General features: G+C 51.0%; 1 protein-coding gene across 1 annotated transcript in view; it reads right to left on the bottom strand.

Annotated features, from left to right (window-relative positions):
- LOC310915644 (syntaxin-binding protein 4-like) overlaps positions 1-20345 on the bottom strand; it is a gene marked incomplete at both ends in the record, with an annotated part of 45110 nt that overhangs the window by 8701 nt on the left and 16064 nt on the right. The window contains 10 exons of the mRNA XM_083872700.1: positions 615-712; positions 2965-3037; positions 4550-4703; positions 5437-5543; positions 5724-5865; positions 8574-8694; positions 9349-9434; positions 17262-17336; positions 18535-18604; positions 19385-19480. Of these exons, the coding sequence (XP_083728826.1) occupies positions 615-712; positions 2965-3037; positions 4550-4703; positions 5437-5543; positions 5724-5865; positions 8574-8694; positions 9349-9434; positions 17262-17336; positions 18535-18604; positions 19385-19480 (1022 nt within the window). The remainder of the gene's footprint in view (positions 1-614; positions 713-2964; positions 3038-4549; positions 4704-5436; positions 5544-5723; positions 5866-8573; positions 8695-9348; positions 9435-17261; positions 17337-18534; positions 18605-19384; positions 19481-20345) is intronic.

The raw sequence follows: 20345 nt of genomic DNA, 5'->3' as shown, positions 1-20345 counted from the left end.
CCTGCCTTCCTCAGGCACCTCCACTCCGCGCCCATGGAATGTGTTTTCTATAAAATGATGGAAGAATTGGTGGTTCTGGATGGCTCCTCCATGAGGTATCTCATCACCCCGGCAGGGACAGCAGCACTGAGATATCTCAGAAGAGGCCCTTTTCCCAAGACATTTGTCCCAGGCCTTTATTCTTCGAATTTCCAGGGGGGAAAGAGGTAGAACAAAGGAAGGGGAGACAATTTATAACCTCCAGCTCAGAAGAGAGATAGCTGGACCACAGGCAGTGGGGTCAGAGAAGGAATTAAGGGTCACTCTAAGTGCTCAGGGACTCCAGGGGGTCAGGAGGGAGAGACCATTTCCCTAGAGAATTACAACACAGCACCAGAAGTTTAGAGGGCACAACCTTAGTCAATGGCATGATGTCCAAGAGAGGTCAGGAAAAGACTTCTGGAGCACCAAGAAATAACCAAGAGGAGCCAAAAGATGTTTAAATGCCCTTTTTGGACACAGTCAGGATGTTCCATCCTCTTTACCTTCAGAGGCTGGGCTCAGTCTGTGGCAAACTCACCTGAAGATGGATTATTTCCTGTATAGTGCACAAGGAGAGGGACTCTGCCACTCACCAGTTCCAGTTTTCCATCCTTGAGCCTGATGTGGGGGTCCAGTGCTACTTTAGGTTTGGTGCCTGAAGCTGTTTTGTAGTTAGGAGCTGAAGCAGGTGCTGGAAAATCAAAAATAGATATTAAAGGGGGAATCGTTTGGGTAGAGGTGTCTGCAAAGCAAAATTCACGTCTCTTGTTGCATGAAATGGAGTGAAGACATTCTCACTCCTTCATGAGACTGAGGCAATAAATAATGCTTTAAGTGGTCCCATCTCTCTCACACAAGCCCAGCACAGGAAAAGGGCTGTGAAAGGTGTTACCTGCTCCTGGAGAACCCAGCCAGACTCCAGAAGGGTGCAGAGTTGCTGCCCCTGCCCACCCTCAAACCATCAGCCCAGGTGACAAAATTCCTTCTCATTCCAGTCACAACATTTGCCCAGGGAGCAATTCCTTTTGCCTGCTTGGGATCTGGTTAACACCACAGGAACCTCCTCTGGCATCCCTGCAGCACTTCTCCCCTCACCCTCCAGCCCCAGGTGCCAGGAGAAGGCAGTGAGGAGCAGCAGAGGTGCTGCATAATCCCCCTAATCCAGGCACCCATCTGCTCTGCTGAGGCCAGCAGCTGGGAAGCAGCAAGAGGTAACAAATGGGTTTGCTGGATCAGGCACCACCACTTCCCTCTCCAAGTTCAAGGGCAGAGCCTTAACTCTTCCAGCTAATCAGGATTAGCTCCGTGTGGCTTTGCTGTCAGCTCTGGACACAGCCAGCCACATCCAGGGCATCCATCAGGCTCCCAGAGAGAGGCACTGCCTGGCCCAGGCTCCCAGCCTGGCTGTCCTCTCAAAGCCACTTGTCTCCCTGGATGACACAAAGCCTCCTTGGCATCCCACACTCAAATCCTGGAGTGATAAAATCTCCCAGCTAAGCCAGGCCATTGGTGGGTCACTGCTGGTGCTGGGTTGCTCTGTCCCCATCCCCAGGGTGTCCATGGTGGCCACCTGAGTGTCCCTGGAATCTGTAGAGCTCATCCCTGTGCCAGGGCCTCTCCAGTGGAGTGTGGAAGGCAGAGCTGAAGCTGCTGAGCTCACCCAAGGTGAGCCAGGCATCCCTGGGAGCAGCTTCTCCATCTCCTGCTGATCCCAGGGATGGACTGAACACAGTTTACCTCCAGTGTTTGCTCTTCCAGCCTTCCAGAGGGGAATTACAGCAAGGGATTTGTAAGCAGAGCCCAGGGAAGGAAGGACTGTTGGATCTGAGCTGCAAGAATGCTTGGCAGCTCTTGTTCAGGATTTGTTGGGAAACCCCATCTTTCCCTCAGGGCAGGAATAACCTTCCCGTCACAGGGGTATGGGGTACCTTGGTGGCTGTTGTCTCCCTGGGCTCAGGGGGTTGTTGAGTTTTCAGTAGTGTTAAGGGATTTGGGGAGCTGCAGGGTGATTCAGGTTCAGCCCCCATTGCTGCCACACTGTTGGGTGAACAGAGTGGGTCTCTCCACAAAAGGTAAGGAGAGCTCAGGAGAGCCAGAGCGTGGAGAGAAACACAGCATGGAAAAATATGCAAAATTGAGCCTTGGATGTAGAGAGAAATCTGATTTAACATCTCTAAGCCATTTCCCAATCTGGCCAATTGAGGGCATCCTCAGAGCCTGTTCAGAGCCCAGGGTTGCTGTGTACATCCCAACTATCATTACCTGACTGTTTTTATGCTGACAGACACCCCCCATTCCCACCAGAGGGGAATGTGGCCTGTGGAGAACCTGCTGCATGTCTGAGGTGGGCAAAGCCACAGCTGCAAACAAACCCCAGGCTGAGAGTGGAGGAATTTGTCTCCTGTGAATACCTCACTCCTTGAATACCTTAGTAAAGAGTTTTGCTACTATGAGCAAACATGCACATAATTACTACTCGTTGAGTAAACCAAGCTGCTGCCTGCTCTCTCTCTCTCTGAGCAGGCTGAGTGTCACTATCACCCCATTAAATTCCACTCCAGCAATATAAACACTGATTAAAAAAAAATGTGGTGATAGGACAAGGGGAATGGCTTTACACAGCCAGAGGGCAGGGCTGGATGGGATATTGGGCAGGAATTGTTCCCTGGGAGGGTGGGCAGGCCCTGGCACAGGGTGCCCAGAGAAGCTGTGACTGCCCCTGGATCCCTGGAAGTGTCCAAGGCCAGGCTGGACAGGGCTTGGAGCAGCCTGGGACAGTGGGAGATGTCCCTGCCCATGGTAGGGGGTGGAATGAGATGAGCTTTAAAGTTCCTTCCCACCCAAACCATTCTGTGATTCTATAATTTCCCAATCCTCAGCTCTGAGGAACCCACACAAAGCTGTTTGTCACCCACACAAAGGGAATGACTGAGCAGGACTCACCTGAGACCGTGAGCTCTGGTGGGCAAATGTCCGGTGACAAAGAAGGCACAGGAAAAGGATTTTCACGTCTATTCTAGAAAAAAACAAGACAAAATGGCACAGACAGTTGCTAAGAAGAATGTGTTGGTGTAAATAACGAGCAGGAGATAGAGGAGTTCAAGATATCTCTTGTACAGGTGGGCCTAAAGAGACTCCAGGGGTTTCTCTGGGAGCACCTGGCACAGGCTGACCCACCCCAAAACCTCTGCTCACACACTCTGGTCCTTATTGTAACTTGTGCTTGAGTGCTGAGGCTGGTTTTGACCCTGCCTGGTTTCTCCACAGAGCTTCTCCCTGAAGTTCTGCATCCAAACCCAGCAGGGAGGTCCCAAGCCTGACCACAGGCAGGTGTAAATATTTACCCCAAACCCATAATTATCCCAGTGAGCAGGGCAGGAAGCCAAGATCAGTTCACACCCTTTCTGGTGATGGCTGAAAGCACAAGGAAAGGGAAAAATAATCTGAGGGTGAGCAGCATCAAGGCAGCTCTGACACAGGTGGGTGCCAAGAGGAGCACAGGACTGGTGTGAGGACATGCAGACAGGCAGCACACATCCCTGGGCTCTCTTTCCCTGCTGTGGAAATCCAGAAGTTCCATATTTCAGCAGCAAAGTGAGGAAAGGAGCCATTTCAGCCCAGCCCATGGTGTGATTTCATACAAGGGCACAGCATCACATAAACTGGGGGTGAAAGGTCCAACCACAGCACTCAGCCCCAGCTCCAGGGGCTCTGGTGTCTTTTTAGGGCACATCTCCAGCCTTGTGCACCCCAAAGGCAACACAAAATGTGACATTCATGCAAGTCTGTGTCCCCACAGGGCTGGAATCAAGATTTTTAGTGAATGGTCTTGTAGGAGAGGAACATCCAGCCAGCCCCTGTTGAAGGAAATTTGTGTGGAAGAGGCAGAAGGGACACCCAGCGTGGCACCAGGCAGGAGGGGAGTGACAAATGCACAGAATGGAGCTGCAGACCCCCAGGGTTGTGTGGATAAACCCTGTCCAGCCATTCCTGGCTTGAGCAAGTGCAAACAACATGTGGAGCTTGGCTGTGCAGGAGGAATGAGCCTGGCTTATCATTAGAGCAGTCAGGAGCAGGAATGGGCTGTGTGTGAATGCTGGGGATTCATCCTCATCACAGGGCTGGAAGAATAAAGAGCTGTGCCTGCCTTTGGCTACGAGCCTAGATCAAACTGACTCCAGAGATCCCTTCCAGCCCTATGACTGCTGCTGAATGAGATGCAGGTTGCTATCCACAGAAGGGCTTTGTGTTGTTTTTTTTTTTAAACCTGAGACTCTTGAAACAGATCTGAATGCAGGCCTTGGAGATGAAACTCCTGTCATTACCTCCACTGATCCATCTCTGTCTCAAACCCAAGACAGAGGAAATTATTTCAGATTTAAAACATCTGCCTGCAGGTAAATACATCAACAATCCAGACTTCCCACTGCATTTCCAGAAGTATTACCAGGGACTCCCTAAAGAAGAATTCTCTGATCAAGGAAAGATCCCAGGATTGATGTTTTATTAGAGATGAACTTCCACCTACCTCTGGGGACCTCACGTGGACCTTCAGCCTGCAGGAGCTCAGGCCATTCCCCACAGCCTTTGGAGGTGGGGACGGGATGTTGTTGTGGACTGACAGCCCAGGATGTAACCGGCCCCTCCCAGGAATAAAGGCCACTTCTGTGCTTCCCTCGTGTCTTCAACAACAAACACCAAACACACAGCAGGTTATTAACAAAACAAAAGGATTTGCAGAGCTGCCATGCCTGTGGTGGATAACCTCCCCTAAAGCCTGAGGAGGTGCACCAGGGCAGCTGGACCTCCACCAGCTGCATTCCATTGGATCATGGAATGGTTAAGGCTGGGAAAGACCCCTAAGATGGATTTCAACCATTTCCCAGGCACTGCCACAGCCACCACTGACCCGTGTCCCCAGGTGCCACATCTCCATGGTTTTTGAACACTTCCAGGAATGGTGATTCCATCACTGCCCTGGGCTTTACAACCCTTTCCATGCAGAAGTTGTCCCTAATGTGCAATCTAAACATCCCCTGGCACTACTTGAGGCTGTTTGCTCTTGTCCTGTCACTTGTTAATTGGGAGAAAAGCCCAATCCCCACCTGGCTCCACCCTCCTGTACAGATCCATAAGGTCTTTCCTGACTCTCCTTTTTTCCTCTTTTTTTTAAAAAACTTCATTTCTGTTTCAAAGCTCTGCTGGGCAGTTATAGGAGATACTCATGAGGCCCAGAACATCAGGAAAGTCTGGGTTACACTTCAGGATGATCTATTCCGTCAAGATTTCCTTCTGTGGCCACCTTAAAGCATCATTTAAGACTAATAGTGCTCTTGAAACCAAACCTTGGTATGAAGTGTTCTGCCCAGGACTCAACAGCAGCTGATGATGACAGGAAATACTTCTAATGCCTACCTGAATTTGGCTTTTTCAATTATTTTTCTGGCCTCCTCATGTGTGCTGCCCACCAGAGAGTCTCTGTTGATAGCGATGAGTTGGTCTCCAGGTCGGAGCCGACCGTCCTAAACAAACAGGGAGAAAAAGACAGAGCACTGAGAAGGGATATCTCTGCCCAAAGTCTTCTCCTGCCACACAAATCCTCGTAAATCCATGCAATTATCTACCTATTCTTAGAAATGCTGCTTCAGAACAGCCAGAGCCTCTAGGAATGCTCCTCATGGCAGAGGTGCTGAGGGTCTTACCTTGTAGCAGTCCCCATCTGGCAGAAGCTCCTGGACATAAATCATGGGCCCATCAGGCCTGTTGGATCCACCACTGATTGTCAGCCCCAAGCCAGAGGAGTTTGCTATAGAAATGCTCTGGATTCCTGAGTCAATGGAGTAGCTGCAAGGGAGAGAAGTCAGCAGGAGACTCAAGGTGATCTGTGTTATCTTCTCACATCACTGCACAAACTGCCTGGATTTTTCCCATGTGTGATCCTTCTGCCTTCTCCCAGCCTTTTATTTGCATCTTTTCTTCCACCCACCATTGGGAAGGGGAGGTGAGGGCTCCTGTTCTTTGGCAGACATTGTTCAGTGTTATGGAGCTCACTGACTCTCCTAATCCCAAACAGGGGAATTCTCATTTAGAGAAGAAACTAAAGATGTAACCAGAATATATTTGGCATTCCTGGTTTTGCAGCCAAAAGCACACAAATGATCGACATTGCTGTTGCTTGAATCCAACTAAATCACCAGACAACAATTTAAGATGGATCAGCCATCAAGCAGCTCTTGGCAAACATCAAAAAGAAGCTTGGGATGCACAGCTGGGTGTGTCTTAAGCAGAGTTTGGAGGGTTTGGACCCAAAATCATGCAAAATACCCCTAAGAAATGGGCCTCCTTTACAGCAACACCCACCACACTGTGAGCTGCTGCTGCTGCTGCCCAGTTGAGGATGAAGAGGAGCAGCAAACAGGCTGGACCTTTCCCTCCAAGAGCTGCTGGACAGGACCCAGGAGGTCACCAAAGCCCAGCCACAGCGGTGGCTCTGTGCTGTTGCCCTGCATTTTCGTGCTTTCAAGTCTTTGAATCTTTGCAGCCCGATTCTCACACTGTTTCATGTAAACTGTATGTATTTTTAGAAATTATCTTGTGTTTTGCATAGTTGTTCTCTGAGAGAGGATTTGACTGATGGTCAGAGTGAACAGTGGAGTCAGGAGGTTGTGACCTCCTTGGGCCAATCTGTAAAAAGTGTATATAATTAATGGAGTCAGAAAAATAAAGAAGCTTTTCCATGTCTGAACTGCTGCCTGCTTGTCCTCTGTGTGGGTCTGCACCCACATCACAACTTGTGACCCCTCTGAGTGAGGAGACCACACTGTGCCAGCAGGGAGGTCTGGCAGGAGCACAGATTTCACTGGGCAGCACAGCAACAGGGGGGTTTGGAGAAGGATTTGGTGGTGTATGAGGATCAGCAAACCTTTTCCTCCAAACAGGATGGGCTCAGCTTATTTTCAGTTTATTCCCACAGCAGCCAAAGAGTCTGCACTGGCTCCTGGTGTTACAACTTCAGACACAAGAGCAGCTGTGCATCCATCCTGTGCCTCACAGTGACACCAGCACAAGTTCCCAAGCAATGCCATCCCTCCTGGTCAGACACCTCAGTGAAGGGGGGCATCTGCCTTAGTCTTATAAAAAAAAATTGCTTTAAGATCTTTAGGGAAATGATGGCATGAAATACAGCATTAAAATGCTCTGTTCAACCCAAAAATCTCAAACACTGTGGGGAGATTGCGTCGCATCCAACTCCCACTGCTCAGTGGAGGGGCAGGAGGTGACACCACAAGGAGAAGTCACAGCCTGGGGACAACCTGTGGTGGGCACAAGGGTGGCAGCCACATGCATGAAAAGACCCATGGCCCAAATGACATGTCACAGCTGGCCATTAATGCTCAGAGGAAATCAGTGGTCTGTGATTCCAGGCTCTGTGATTCCAGGGGAAGACCACTGGGGCATGGCATGAGAATGGAGACAAGCAAAACACGGCACAGCATGGCAAGGAGGCCACCAAGACAGGCCCCTCTACCCTAAATTCCCATTTTCCTGCCCATGGAGGGGGTGTCGGAACAAGATGATCTCTGAGGTTCCATCCCACCCAACCCATTCTGGATTCTACATCTCAGCCCAGAGGGAATTAACAGCACAGTAAAGATGGCTTTGTCCAAACCAGCTGCCAAGCAGATGATCTGGTGTCTCCTCTGTGTGGGTCTCTCACTCCATGCAAGCAGCTTAAACCTCTGGTGCCAAATATTTGTCCTCTGCAAATCCCTAATAAGCTGGTATTTAGCAAGAGGATTTACTGGTTCTGCAGTGAGGGCTGATTCCCTTTACCAGTGACTTGGCTTGTTTGTGCTGGCAGAGGAGAGGAGCTGCTGAGCCCTGGGGACAAATGGTCCCCATTCCACAGCTGTGAACACCCTCAGAGCTGTCCCTCTGCAGAAAGGCCCCAGAGACAGGACTCTGCAGAAAAACCAGCTCTGCCTGTCCAACCCTCTGCCCTGCAAGGGCAGGTGACCACATGAAAACACACTCTGGGAGATGCTCTGGCCACCAAAGGATGCACTGGCTGCAGGCTGATGACCCCAAAGCAAAGGCCATCAGGGATTTTTGCATGGAGAGGTGCTGCTGCTCTTGGAGCATGGGGTCAAAGTGCCAGGAGCAGGGCAATGGGAAACAAGCTCCAAAAACACCTCCTGAAAGCAGCACCAGCCTTGCAGGAACACTCTGCTTGTGGTTTCTGAGGTGATGTGCAGGGCCCTCTCAGCTGGCTGCAAACCACGGCCTCTCCCTGGGATTCAGAGGGGAGGAAGAGGAGCTGCTGCATGGTTAACCATGGTGCAAACATATTGATCATCTCAGCTGGGAAGCTTTTCACCCCTTGGGCACAAACAGCCAAGATGCCACCACCACAACATCCAAAATATGCCGTGCCCATTGCGGGGACATAAGGATCAACAAAACCATTCGCCAAGCACTGGAATGATGTACTGGGTGCACATTTGGGGGTCTCCTGGTGGCCCAGCAGGCCGTGCTGGGGGGTCTGTACGTACTGTGCGTGAGGAACGTGGCCCAGGGTGCCCAGGCAGGGCCCGTGGGAGTTGGCAGGGCTCAGCAGCAGCGGGCTCTGCGAGCGCGATGACGAGCCCGACGACGTGCTCTCCAGGTACCGACCTGAACACCAAAGGCACAGTCAGGCCAGGGCACACAGATGTTCCAGCACCACCCTCCCTCCTGCCCTGATGCTGAGAGATGGTGCTGCTGCACTCCTGGAGTTTTGGGGAAAGCCACAGGGTGGTTAAAGACATCAGGATAAGGCTGAAGGAGAGGAAATATTCAGCCTCCCTCTGTCACCCCTCTGCCAACCCTACACACCCCTGCCATAGGGGAAGGGTCAGGTGGGATGCCAAGTTGTAGGGAAAGCTTCCTTCCCCCAGCACACGTGGCTTTGTGTGCTGGCATCTTGCTTAGGTCAACTTTGTTGAGTCTCATTAAACGTTTCCCGTTTGCAAATGAAAAATAATGATCTTGGAATGAATTATTGCTGGAGCGCCTTGAAATCCAGAGCAAAATTCTACAGCTGCACTTGCTGATGGAGTCACCTGCCCAGTTAGGCTGAATCTGGAGATCAAGGCAGGGTTTATGACCCCAATTCAATCTCCCTTATCACCCTGTAGCAGCATTGGCCACGCTCTGGGTCTGCAATAAGGATGAGCTTTCTTCAAACTCCCACCCCAAATCCAACCACAGCCCCTTCAGGATGACACTGGGATAAAGGAAACTCTTTTTGCAGAGAGAGGGGTTTCAGTTCCCTGCTGAGTTACTCACTGCCACCGTGCAGGACTGGCGAGCTCCGCGCTGAGCCCGTGTTGCTCTGGGAGCCAAACTTCTCCAGCAGCTCAGAGAACTCTCTCCTGCAAACAAAAAAACCCATGGTGTAGTCAGCTCCTGCTCAGAACTCCCCCCAAGATGATTATATGGCCACAGAGCCTCTGATGGCAGTGAGGGCTCTCCAGCTGTGGGGAGCAGACAAAGCTTCCTCATGCTCAAGGGGAACATCCTGGTTTCAATAGTTGTGCAAGGCTTCAGGTCTATAATCAATCTCATGGCACTGGAGCCTTCCTGTGATGGGCTGGAGCTCCAGAGTGCTCCTTCCCTGCCCTGGAGTGTGTTCAGGGTGAGAGGGGTGGGGAAGGGATTTGTCTTTTCCAATCTTAATGATCCTGTGATTCTATGGAATCTGTGCTGAGAACTGCCATTCCTGAGACGGGGCAGATGAACACTGGATCCCACCTCATGGACCCTCCTGGGAACGTTTTCACCCTCAAAAGTTTTGCAAACACACCACACAAATTAAACCCTGCCAGAAGGAGCTGTAACAGTGCAAACACAACCCAAAAATCCTCGGCCTGTTTGTGACTCTTTTAGGACAGTTAAATACAAGTTATTTTCTGTTTTTTCTCCTCTTTTCCTGGACAGAAAGCAGATCCTGTAGCTCTTGCTGGAGTAAATATGGAGATGGTTTTTGGAGCACCTGCAGAAACATCAGCCCACTCTCCCAATCCATCCACGATGATCTCCACGAACACCACAAGCTCAACCCTTGGAGCAGGACACCTCAACAAAGACCTGCACGCAGTCTCATCCCCAAAATCCCCTGGAAAGTGATCTCCGTGCCCAAGCACCACCTGCTTTCTTCCAGATTGAGTTTGCCCACCGTGTGTTGAGCTCTTGATGAGCTGGAACTCCCTGTTCCACCACAGGTGATTTGCTTTGTGACCTTTTTTTGCTGAGCGTGACATCCTGAGTTTTTGAACTCCAAATTGTCCACATTTACCAGCTCCTGCCTCATTTCTGTAACCTTTCTTTGAGTTGCTTTGAGTGAGCCCCTCACATCCTTCCAGAGGAGGAGGAATGGAGAGCAATGACATTTTCATCATGTTCACATTCAGCAGCTTTGTGATCCAGCCCTGCCACGCTGCCTCTGCTCTCCTTTTGTCCCTCTGCAACTCCTGGGGGGAATTCTCTCCCTTCATAACCCAACCCCACCTGATGGATCTGACCTTTTGTGCAGGGAGAGCCTCAAGGATGACTAATCTCTTACACATGCCACTTAATAACCATCCAGGCAGTGGGAGAGACCCTGAAAATGTTGTTTCAGCGGCCGCAGTGACACCATTAGATGTCGCCTTTGAAGGCAGGAGGGAATCCCCATGGGAAGGTGCCTTCCTGATGCCGTAGCCCCAGGAAAAACCTGGCTATGAGTGGCTCCCTCTCAGGCTTGACAGTCAGACAAGCTCCAGAGGTGAACCTGTAGGAGGCCAGCCACAGCAAAGTTCCCTGAGCGAGGAGACTGCAGTGACACACTGGCAGACGCTGCGTCATCTGCGTTCCTCACCGGGACAGATGTTGGGTGTTATTGGCTAGATTAGAGTCAACAATATTAAATGATGAATGAATCATCAGCTCCTCAGGTTCCTGCTGGAAGTGCTCTCAGTAATTTACATCTTCCCAGTCACAACCAGCTCATTAAGAAACTTCAAAGGCCAGCGCACGCCTTATCTAATATTGCCATCAAATTTATTCCTTATTCATTCCATTTAATGCTAATTTAAAACCCGAGTGTCACACAATGCTCGGTGACATGCCTTGGTGAATCCCAATATTTGCATCCATACTGTTGTCTTTATCAACCAAACCCATGACCTTAAAAAAGATCCAAATTTTGTTCAGAAACCCCACGTTCCATAAAACCATTTTGGCTTCCACCTTTTGGGCACAAACTTCCCATGAACAGCCACGATGCCACCAGGACATCCAGAAGATGCTGTGACCTCCCAGCCATTGTGGTGATAAAACAGGGACAGAGGGGACATGAGGATGATCAAAGGCATCCTCCAAGCACTGGAATTTTTGCCTCAGACAGTGGCAGGAATTTGGTGGCCCCACCAAGGGCCAGCCCTGTGTGACCTGCACTTACTGTGCAGTTTCATGATGTAAGGCACCAAAATTATGTAAAATAGTAGGAAAATTTCTCCACTGAAAGGATGGAACAGGCTGCCCAGGGAGGTGGTGGAATCCCTAGAAGTGTTAAAAAAATTTGTGGGTGTGGCACTCGAGGACGTGGTTTAATGGTGGCCTTGGCAGTGGTGGGTTAAGGGTTGGATTCGAGGGTCTCAGAGGGTTTTTCCAACCTAAATGATTCCACAAGCACTGGGAAAGCAGAGGACAAGTCAGGCCCTGGATTGCTGATCCCTGAGCTGAGCCTTGGGTGGATCTCAGCAGAATTTTCCCAGTAAAGCCCCTGTGTTTCTGCAGCTGATTCCCACCAGTTTCATTGGCAGTGCACACAGCCATGGCCTCACCCCTCCCTGACCCTGGGATCTCACACATTATTCCCAGTGGTTACCAAGCCACCAGCACCTCGGTTTTGTTTTGGGCTGGGTATTTCTGTGGTCACCTATTGTTCCATTTTCCTCAGATAATAATCCACCAGAGCACAGAGGAGCTTATAAACGCCAAACAATGGCTGGAATACTCTTAGTCAATGCAAATGCAACTGGTGCAGCAGCTCTGTGACCCTGCAAACCCTGTCCCCAACCTCTGGCTGCCCAAACTCTCTCATAAGTGAGGAACATGCACGGGCTCAGCATTCCTCGTTGTTGTTTATTTTGAATTCATGCACAAAGGGAGGTTTATCATTATTTCTTCAGGAGCCTGAATGAGCTGTGAGACCGAGTCCAGCCCAGGGACAATGTGACCAAATGCCACCATCCCAAAGTCCTGCTTTGTTGGCCAGTCCTGCCAGCTCCAGTTCCAGCAGGGACACAAACAAATGACTAACTGGAGGCACACACTTCTCCCAGCAGAAAGTAAAACACTTGCTGGTGCCAGGCTCCTGGGAATTAATTTTGTGCTCAGTGCTGTGTTTGGAGGAGTTTGAGGCGGGCAGACAATGCCCAAACATTGCTGATTAATGAAGGAGTGCATTGAAAGAAATGCCAGCAGGCCTTGCTTTGTGCTTTTACACACCAAGAAGCTTCAGAAGATGTTCTTTAATATTTAAAATTTGACCCTTCCTAAAAACATTGGGAATTGTCAGGTGCCTGCAGGACTAAAATGCCCAGCTTTATTAAAAAACAACAACCGTGGCGTTGTATGAGGTGGAAATTCATTTTAACAAGCCCTTCTCCAGGTTTTTTTTTTCATTAGGATGCAAACATTTGAGGTCTGGAGGAGCTTGGCCCTGGAGAACCTTCAGGCAGGCCCAGGGTGGGATGGGGGGTCTGCCAGCAGCAGCTCCAGGATGACTTTGCTACAGATTAAACAGCAGAGAGGTCAATCTCCCCACGGAAAAAAACTGTTGTTTTATCTCATAATGCTCCTTTGTCCTGCCCTTTTGTTCCTGGGAGAACAAAGGGTGAATCCTACATCAAAGGTTACACAGCGTCGGCAAAACCTCAGCCCTGCACCACAGCTGGGAGAGAAAGTGGAGCCTGTGACATCAGAAATTACTGGTTTGTCTCAAAAAAAAAAAAAAAAAAAAACAAAAAAACAACAAAAAACAAACAAACCTGCAGGTGAGTGGGAGCCGTGAACCCAGAGCACTCCAAAGGCAGATTTTCTCACACAGAGCTCCAGTGGAATCGGGGCACCCAAATGTGATACCCAGATGTGTGGGGAGGTCCCACCCTGGAGGGGAGGGATGGGGCACCCACAGGGATCTGGACAGGATTGAGAGGGGGAACTGTGCAAAATTCATAAAGCACAACAGGGCTGAGTGCTGGCTCAGGGCAATTCCAGCACCAATCCCGGCTGGGCAGAGGAGGAATTCAGAGCAGCCCTGGGAGAAGGATTTGGGGTGTTGGAGGATGAGAATTGGCTGTGAGAACCCAAACCCCCCTGTGCTGGGCTGAGCCCCCAGAACGGGCAGCAGGAGAGGGGGATTCTGCCCCTCTGCCCCCCCAGGTGAGATCTCACCTCACCTGCAGAGCTGCCCCAGCCCTGGGGCCAACAGCAGCAGGACCTGGAGCTGCTGGAGAGAGTCCAGGGGAGGCCACGGAGATGCCCCAAGGGCTGGAGCCCCTCTGGAGCCAGGCTGGGAGAGCTGGGGGGGCTCACCTGGAGAGGAGAAGCTCCAGGGAGAGCTCAGAGCCCCTGCCAGGGCCTAAAGGGGCTCCAGGAGAGCTGGAGAGGGACTGGGGACAAGGGATGGAGGGACAGGACACAGGGAATGGCTTCCCACTGCCAGAGGACAGGGCTGGATGGGAGATTGGGCAGGAATTGTTCCCTGGGAGGGTGGGCAGGCCCTGGCACAGGGTGCCCAGAGCAGCTGTGGCTGCCCCTGGATCCCTGGAAGTGTCCAAGGCCAGGCTGGACAGGGCTTGGAGCAGCCTGGGACAGTGGGAGATGTCCCTGTCCATGGCAGGGGTGGGATGGGATGAGATTTGACATCCCCTTCCAACCCAAACCATTGGATCCTTTCCCTCTCTCTGGGTGGGATGGCAGCAGATTCTGCTCCTTTACTTGTGCCTGGACCTCAAGATCTGTGTCCAGTTCTGGCCTTTCACAAGAAGGACATTGAGGGGCTGGAGCATGTCCAGAGAAGGGAACAGAGCTGGGGAAGGGGCTGGAGCACCAGGAGCAGCTGAGGGAGCTGGAAAGGGGCTCAGCCTGGAGAAAAGGAGGCTCAGGGGGGACCTTGTGGCTCTGCACAACTCCCTGACAGGAGGGGACAGCCAGGGGGGGTCGGGCTCTGCTCCCAGAGAACAGGGACAGGACAAGGGGAAACAGCCTCAAGTTCTGCCAGAGGGAGCTCAGGTTGGACATCAGGAGGAATTTCTTCATGGGAAAGCTGGTCAGGCCCTGGAAAGGGCTGCCCAGAGCAGCGCTGGAGTGTCCAGGGAACAACTGGACATGGCACTCAGTGCTCTGGGCTGGGAGATCAGTCAGAGGTTGGGCTCGATCTTGAAGATCTTTTCCAACCTCAGTGACCCTGTGGCTCTGTGATTCTATTTCACACCTGCAGAGAAGCACCTTTTCCTTCCTGCTGGTTGTGTGAGCCCTGTTAACCCAACAGTCCCTATTCCTGGGATGATTCTCGTGTGGAGACACAATGAATTCAGCATTTGATCCTGTCAGGACTCAGAGGTGCAGCCCAAAGTGGCTCCTCCCAGTGATAAACCTGACTGATATCTGTGCAATGCAGAGAAACAAGGAACTATTGTCACTTTTACGCCGAGGATGAATAAACAATAATTACGACCATGCAATAAAATTATCCTCATTAGCTGAAGGCGAGCACGGACAAAAAATCACATTTAAGCATCACCTAAACCTGGTGAGTCCAGCTCCAAATGTGAATTCTGTGCTCTCAGCCCTGGCATTAGAGCTGCTCTCTGCAGCCCAGCTGATGCGACAGGCCCAAAACATGCATCTGATCCAGGCCAGAGCCTGAGTTCCATGAAAAGCACAGGTAATTTGGGTCTATAATTAACTCCAGGCACAAATAATAGCGTTTATGACTCAAATTCACCCGGGGCCAACCACAACAAAATGCTACTCAGCTGAGTCATGGGGAAAATTGGCAGGAGGGTTGGATCCAAAGCCAGAGCCTTGACATTCCCTCCTCCAGTGTGCCTTGAGTGCTCTGGGTGAGGAAAGGTCTGAAAATTGAATTTTTTCTGCCCTGTGCTCTGCTCAGCTCTCGTGAGCTGCTTTGCAGGGCAGTGGGAAAGTGGGAAAGTGCCCACAGTTCATGGCCCTTCACACCAGCCTGGCTGCTCAAGGAAAGACTTAAAAGATAACAGGGCATCAGAAAAAAAAGACAAAACTAAGTGGGGAAAAAAAAAAAAAAAAAAAAAAAAAAAAAAAAAAAAAAAAAAGTGGAGAGCAGAAAAAAAAAAAATCCTTCCCCGTGTTCCCCACAGCCCTTAATCCTGGAGATATGTATTCGTGTATTAAACAGTTTGTGAGATGATTATGTAAGTGAAATCTCTGCAAATCTTTGGGGAAAAAAAAAATAAATAAACTGATTACTTCCCTCCCCCTCCTCTCCCTCTGGCTAAACTTTTTAGATTTAACAGATTTAACAGATAACTGACAGGAAACGGAGGCCAAATAAATTGCTTAAAGTTTGATTGCCCTGCCCCAGCTCCCTGCAGGGCACTGGGAGGGGGGCAGAGCCACAAGTGCTTTAGGAAACATCTGCTGCAATTTGGGACTGGCAGGAGCCACATCCAGATGTGAGAACAGCTTGAAACAGATGAGGGTGGAGGAAGAAAACTTGTGCTTGGGGCTCTCTGGATGGGAAATCAAGTGTTTCCCAGGGGGAATCCTGGTGCTGCTGGACACAGTGATCCCAATCCTCCTGCTGGGAAAGAGTGTGAGATCCCCACCAAGGGCTGCTGTGATCCACAACTGCATCCTGAGCATCCCCACTTGGACCAAAAGTGACCTACTTGCTTCACTTCCTCAGAGCTGCTGAAGGACTTGCACTTAATGTAATAACAGGAGCTGCTGTTTCCCCTGGAAGAGGGTGGCTAAAAGCAGCCCGTCATTAATAGCAAATAATTCTAAATAGCAGCAGTGTCTGGCTGTGTCAGAATTAGCCTGTCATTACAGCACTCTCACTCCTGTGCCAAGGCAGGAGCAGCGGGTGATGGATAAGGAATGAATCCATCATCTCTGGCACTAACGGGATGAGGCTGCGTTGAGCAAGGGCTGTGACCTGCAGCACAGGGAGCTGCCTTCCCACAGCCACACCCGGCCAGATCCCACCTCATTCCTCTGATTCCTGCAGCTCCTCAGCCTCCCTGAGCTCTGTTCCTGTCAAGGGGAGAGGATGTACCAGCACATTGTGCCAGGTCCCCTGTGGGATGTCAGCAAAGACCCCACTAACCCATACTTTGGCACCATCATTGTCCCCATGCAGCTTAAATCCAGTCAAAATAACACTGAACTCTTTCCTTTTCCTTCCAAACCTTCTGAGTCTCTTTAGAGAGAGCAAGATTTTCCAGGGAGCAACAAGAGGATGGGTTTCAGGGGGAAAATTCTCAGGAGGGAAAGGGAAGGGAAGGGAAGGGAAGGGAAGGGAAGGGAAGGGAAGGGAAGGGAAGGGAAGGGAAGGGAAGGGAAGGGAAGGGAAGGGAAGGGAAGGGAAGGGAAGGGAAGGGAAGGGAAGGAAAGGAAAGGAAAGGAAAGGAAAGGAAAGGAAAGGAAAGGAAAGGAAAGGAAAGGAAAGGAAAGGAAAGGAAAGGAAAGGAAAGGAAAGGAAAGGAAAGGAAAGGAAAGGAAAGGAAAGGAAAGGAAAGGAAAGGAAAGGAAAGGAAAGGAAAGGAAAGGAAAGGAAAGGAAAGGAAAGGAAAGGAAAGGAAAGGAACTGCTTTCCATGTACATTTTCTTTCAGAGCTCTGTGCAGGACGTGCTCAAATACCCCACAGCAGAGCTGAGAGAGCCAAGACTGGAGCAGCCCTGGTCCTCCCTGGGGAAACACCCATGGAAATCTGCTGAGTGCTGGAACATCCCACAGACCTGACCCAGGCAGGGCTGGATCTGGGACCCACCACCTTTTCCTCCCTCCCATTCCAGCTCCACTGAATCCCCACCAGTGCACAGTTACCAAAGACCCCTGACCAGCTCCACCTTCCCCACGGGCTTTAAGCCTGGTTTGGCCCAAGGCTCTCGAGCTGTGGTGCCAGGGAGTGCCACATCCCCTTTCCCCAGTGTCCCACATCCCTTACCTGGCATCGTCATCACGGGCTATCAGAAGACGCATGTGGCTGGTGGCCGATGCCGTCCTCAGGATGTCCACGGCCCTGGGACACAAGGACCATGACAGGTCAATCCCAGCTCCCAGTGGTGCCACAGTGGTGTCACCCCACTCCCCTCAAAGCTGGACAGAGACCCCTGAGCTGGGCAGACCCTGCCAGCAGCTGGAGCTTTGGCCTGTGGAGAAACCTTATTCCCTGTCCTGGCAATGAGACCAAGGGCAGCCAAGCCTTATCCTGATTTTCCCACTTCTGTCCCTAGTAATAAAACCCAGAAGGTGCCTGTGGTGGTGAACAAATCCTCCTGCACAGCCTGTGGCAGGGGGATGGAAGGAGGGGGGTCTTTAACATCCCTTCCAATCCACACCAGGAAAAACACAGCCCGTGACACAAAGGCAGGAGAATCAGAGCTCACACTGGACGTGCCTGAGAGATGCAGCCCCAACCTTAAATTCACAGAATCATGGAATGGTTTGGCTTGGATGGGACCTTAATTCTATAATTCCTGACCTGGGGAAGTTTCCATTCCACTTGCACTGGCTGTGTCTGAAGGATGCAGCCCCAACCTTAAATCCACAGAATCATGGAATGGTTTGTTTTGGCTTGGAAGGGACCTCAATTCTGTAATTCCTGACCTGGGGAAGTTTCCATCCCAGGGAGAGCCATTTTCTGGGTTAAAATACAAGTACCTCTGGCAGCCAGGGCACAGCCTCCCACAGGCACAGAGATGTTCTCATGGACATCCCCAACCCCAGCTGCTCTGGGGCTTTGCCATCAGCTCCTGATGCCGCTTCTCATCCAGCAGGAATGCAAGGCAGGCAATAGGACAGCACCGTGTTTAATGGGAAAGGGGAGTCCCCAAAGTGCTGGTGCTCCAGTGGAGCTGTGAATTAATCCCTTGATGGGGAGCTGAGGGGATGGATGGTGCCTCCATCAGGCTCAGACACAGCTCATCTCTGTTCTGGGAACTGCAGGATGTGCTGGGAAGCTGCAGCAGGTGGAGTGGAGGTGCCAGGAGCTGTTTAAATCCCAGCCTTTTGGGGGAAATGTCTGAGTGTCTCAGATATTTGGGCTCGCTGGTCTATTTTTGTATTGAATCTTTCTGTCTGATAATTTCCGAGCTGGCTCTTGGGAACAGCACACAGAGTGATGTCCTGGTGTCATCCACAGCCTAAACCACCTCCCAGAATCACCCAAAAAACAACAGGAATGGAAAATTTCCAAAATTCCCATTTGGAGATGGTACCTCTCGCTTGTAACCCCAATGAGGGAGTCTCCATTGACCTCCAGGATCTGGTCTCCTGGCTGCAGGCGCCCTAGAAAAGAGAACTAATGGATAAAATCTGTGGAAAATACAGCTTGAAGGGACTGGGAGAGGCTGGGCAGTTCCTCCCTGTGCCCAGAGACAGGATGTAAAATTCATCGGTCGTTCCAGAGATGCTCGTCCAACCTGTTTTTCCAGATGTCCAGAAATGAAGTTTCTGCAACCTCCCAGAACAATCTGTGCCAATGTCCCAGCACTTCCTCTGCTCTAGGAAGTTGCAAAAGTAAATACTGAAAACTGCAATAAAGATTTTGCTTAATTCACTTTGAGGTCAAGTAGTTCAGTTGGAGGTCAGGTAGGAAACCACGAGAGGCACTTCCAACCTCTTCTGGATTTATTTTCCTTTACTGGATGGAAAAATGATTTAACAGCTGGGGGGAAAAAAAGGCTTTTTAGCTGAAGTTGTAAAAGGTGAGTTCTGCAGACCCCTAATACCTGCTTAGCTGAATGAAATCAGTGACCCAGAGCAGAGCTGATTTTTTCAAAAGGGTCTCCAGTTGTTTTGGGGCCTCAGAGAGGTGGGAAAGGACAGGAAAGTTCTTGTGTGGCACAGGTGGGTCATGTTCTACACCCACAAAACAATTACACTGAGGTGCTGAGAAGCAAGTCCAAGGCTTGATGTCAGATGTTAGAACAACTGCCACACTAAAATACCTCCCAACCACTGGAAAATCTCCAAGCAAACACCCAAAATATCTAATAAGGGATGAAATAAATGTGTGAAATCAATACCCTCAGTCTGGGCTCTTCTCAGCCCCCCTGTTTCACTCACCATCTGCATAAGCAACACCCCCTGGGAGGATCCTCTTGACATAAACTCCATATTCTTCTCCAGTGAGCTCCTTGATGCCACCGATGACTTTAATGCCTGGAGGGAAAACACAGCCCATGACAGGAGGCAGGAGAACCAGAGCTCACACTGGCTGTGCCTGAGAGATGCAGCCCCAACCCCGAATTCACATAATCATGGAATGGTTTGGGTTGGAAGGGACCTTAAAGTTCATCCAATGCCACCCCCCTGCCTTGTGCAGGGACGCTTTTCACTGTCCCAGGTTCCTCCAAGCTCTGTCTAACCTGGCCTTGGACACTTCCAGGGATCCAGGGGCAGCCACAGCTGCTCTGGGCACCCTGTGCCAGGGCCTGCCCACCCTCCCAGGGAACAATTCCTGCCCAATCTCCCATCCAGCCCTGCCCTCTGGCAGTGGGGAGCCATTCCCTGTGTCCTGTCCCTCCATCCCTTGTCCCCAGTCCCTCTCCAGCTCTCCTGGAGCCCCTTTAGGCCCTGGCAGGGGCTCTGAGCTCTCCCTGGAGCTTCTCCTCTCCAGGTGAGCCCCCCCAGCTCTCCCAGCCTGGCTCCAGAGGGGCTCCAGCCCTTGGGGCATCTCCCTGGCCCAGCTCTCTCCAGCAGCTCCAAGTTCATCACTGATGGGAAATTATCTGCTCCTGCTGCAGATCAAAAACATTCTTGGGTGACAAGCGTTTCCTGCAGGAGATTCCTTCCCTGGGGACATCTGGACAGACCCCAGGGGCACCACAGTGGTGGGGACATCTCCCAGACCCCACCAGGATGGGCAGAACAACACTCCAGGAGTGGTCACTCCTGTCAGGACCTGGCCTGGGGGCAGCAGATGAGGCAGGAGCACAGAGGTGACCTGTGCACAGAGCTCCTGCCCCTTCTTATGAGGAACATTCTGTATTAAATAATTCGTGCTGAAATAAAATATAAATAAAAA

This window comes from Zosterops lateralis (assembly GCF_965231275.1).
Source record: "Zosterops lateralis genome assembly, chromosome: 15".
In the NCBI taxonomy this organism is placed as follows: domain Eukaryota; kingdom Metazoa; phylum Chordata; class Aves; order Passeriformes; family Zosteropidae; genus Zosterops; species Zosterops lateralis.
Note: the sequence above shows the minus strand (reverse complement) of the source record. Positions and strands in the feature narration are given on the sequence as shown.